The sequence below is a fragment of the Humulus lupulus genome, chromosome 5 (assembly GCF_963169125.1).
Source record: "Humulus lupulus chromosome 5, drHumLupu1.1, whole genome shotgun sequence".
In the NCBI taxonomy this organism is placed as follows: domain Eukaryota; kingdom Viridiplantae; phylum Streptophyta; class Magnoliopsida; order Rosales; family Cannabaceae; genus Humulus; species Humulus lupulus.
The window spans coordinates 37,541,555-37,544,033 of NC_084797.1; the positions used below are offsets into that span (position 1 = coordinate 37,541,555).

The 2,479-nt window shown below is 38.5% G+C and overlaps 1 protein-coding gene across 1 annotated transcript; it reads left to right on the forward strand.

Annotated features, from left to right (window-relative positions):
- Positions 1-265: 265 nt before the first annotated feature.
- LOC133834761 (heat stress transcription factor B-2a-like) lies at positions 266-1,867 on the forward strand. Its single transcript, XM_062264484.1, has 2 exons — positions 266-739; positions 828-1,867. Exons 1-2 carry the CDS (start codon positions 500-502, stop codon positions 1,497-1,499), a joined length of 912 nt encoding a protein of 303 aa, XP_062120468.1. The 5' UTR covers positions 266-499; the 3' UTR covers positions 1,500-1,867.
- Positions 1,868-2,479: the final 612 nt, after the last annotated feature.

Here is a 2,479-nt window from a genome sequence, read left to right on the forward strand (position 1 = left end):
AAAATTGTCTACAACTAATTAGTAACGTCCTAGCAAGCAGAACCATTATTAGCCTGTTATTTTTATATATTATATATATTTCTTGTAACGTCAGCAATTTATAAAAAAATAATAAAAAGAAAAGAAAAATAAATAAATTATCCGTTAGCAAAAGGACACGTGTAGAAAGAAAAAGAGAATGAGAAAGAGAAAATCTTGGAAGTTTCTCGAGGAAAGACGTAACGTAGTAGCTTCGCCTGGTGGTTTCCTTCTTTCTTTCCTTTTCATTATTTTTCATTTTCTTTGTTTCTCTTTTCCACCGTTTTCTCTTTCTTTCTCATCCCACAAACTCTTCCATTTCGTATCTATATGGTATTTTTACTCTAAATTCCACCGCGAACCTTCTAAAACTGCCGAAACCCATCTCTCTTTCGATCTTTCTTCTTCTTCCACTTTATTTTTTGTTGTTGTTGTTATTATTATTGTAAATATTATTGGTTTTGGTGAAGATAGTTTAACCATGGCGGTGGAGACCAACGGCGAATCTTCTGCCGCCGACTCCCAGAAGCCATTACCGACACCGTTTTTGACCAAGACTTACCAGCTCGTCGACGATCCCGCCATTGACGACGTCATCTCCTGGAACGACGACGGATCTACCTTCATCGTCTGGAATCCGACTGTTTTCGCTAGAGATTTGCTCCCTAAATATTTCAAGCATAATAACTTCTCCAGCTTTGTTAGACAACTCAACACCTATGTAAGTCCAAAAATTTATTATTGCTCTTTTTTAACATTTGTTTTGAAAATTTTTAAAAATTTCTAACCTTCTTTGTCACCGTGTTTAGGGATTTAGGAAAGTTGTTCCTGATCGGTGGGAATTTTCTAACGACTACTTTCGCAAAGACGAGAAACGACTCCTGTGCGAAATACAACGCCGGAAAATTGCAACAACTACGCCGACAGTGGCGGCGATCCCTACAGCGAGGCCTATAATATCGCCGTCGAATTCGGGTGAAGAGCAAGTTATTTCTTCCAACTCATCGTCGATAGTAGCTCCCGCGGAGCTCGTAGATGAGAATGAGAGGTTAAGGAAGGAGAACCAGCAGCTCACGAAAGAGTTAGCAGAGATGAAAACTCTCTGCAGTAATATCTTCAGTATGGTTTCGAACTATGCTTGTGTTCAATCCGATAGCGGTTTTCAGGCAAAGGAAGCCGGTTTTCGGGAAGTGAAACCACTGGATTTGATGCCTGGTAAGCGGTTTGGCGGCGAAGTGGAGGAGGTGGTTATTGGGGACGGGAAAACGAGTCCGAAGCTATTCGGTGTGACTTTAGGTAACAAAAGAGCTAGAGCTGACGGTGGGGATAGAGCGGCGGCGGCGGCGGCGGAGGATGAGATGGATCTACGGCTGCAGCAGCCGGCTGGAGTTGATGTTAAATCAGAGCCGTTGGATGTAGACCATCAGGAAAAACCGTGGCTTAAACAGTGCCACAGAGCTAATCAGAGGGTCTGTAATTGATTACAGTGCAGCGGTTGTGTTCTAATATTATCCGAAGTCCGTACAAGGAGAGGCACGTGCCGAATGGAGTCACGTGCGTCGTTAACCTTTTGAGGACTTTGTTTCAAGAAGTTTCTTGGACCTACTACGCCGAACCCTTTTATCCTTTCTAGAAAGACAGCTTTTTTTTTTTTTTTTTTTTTTCTTATTAAGAGTAATTTCGACCAAAAGGTTTCCGCCCATGAAATTAATTAATGATGTACTGAAAACGTGTAGGGCTTATGAAATTTTATGGCCCCAGCGTAAGTCTAGGGAGCTATTGTTATTGTTATTGATAGTTGATTCATACTAAAGTTATATAGAATAATTAGTGGTTTCAACTTTTGTTATTTATTTTTATTATTTGTATTCATTTATTTATTTGTTTGTTTTAGATTAAAAAAAATGCACTATAACCAAGGTAGGCTTGACCCAATTTGCAAGTGTGGAATGATAAGGGAAGAAAAAAGAGGCGGCCACAAATTGTGTATGTGTCTTAGTGAAACGGGTGTGATTACGACTTATAAAATGGTTGTCATAAACGGTAGAGACGAGGAATATAACTTAGGCATTGGATCAGTATTAAAATGTAGCTCAAAAGTCAAAGCACAAATACATAGAATTGGTTTGCTCATTTTACTTCTACAAAGTGGAAAGTATCGATTCGTAATTAGATGGATGGTTCCAAGTTTCGTGTAGTATATCAATAATTATAGTTGACCCATTTGTGCCTAATGGTATTTATTTTGTAACTTTTTTTAATGTGTTCACTGTTCGCAATAAATAAGATAAGGCTATTTTTGGAAGGTTGGAGAAATGGTAAGATGAAGTGGGATGGTGAGCTACTTGAAATTTTCAAGAAGAGGTGTGCTAATAAGATTTTCCAGGCTATTCTATTTTGATCTCTATTTAATATAATGAGATGTATCAACTTTTAAACCATGTCTATTTTTGTAAAATAA

Bases quoted from the DNA above. Each gene is read 5' to 3' on its own strand.
- LOC133834761 (XM_062264484.1), top strand. From the start codon at position 500: ATGGCGGTGGAGACCAACGGCGAATCTTCTGCCGCCGACTCCCAGAAG. The intron at 740-827 runs GTAAGTCCAAAA...CACCGTGTTTAG, and splicing joins TTAGACAACTCAACACCTAT to GGATTTAGGAAAGTTGTTCC.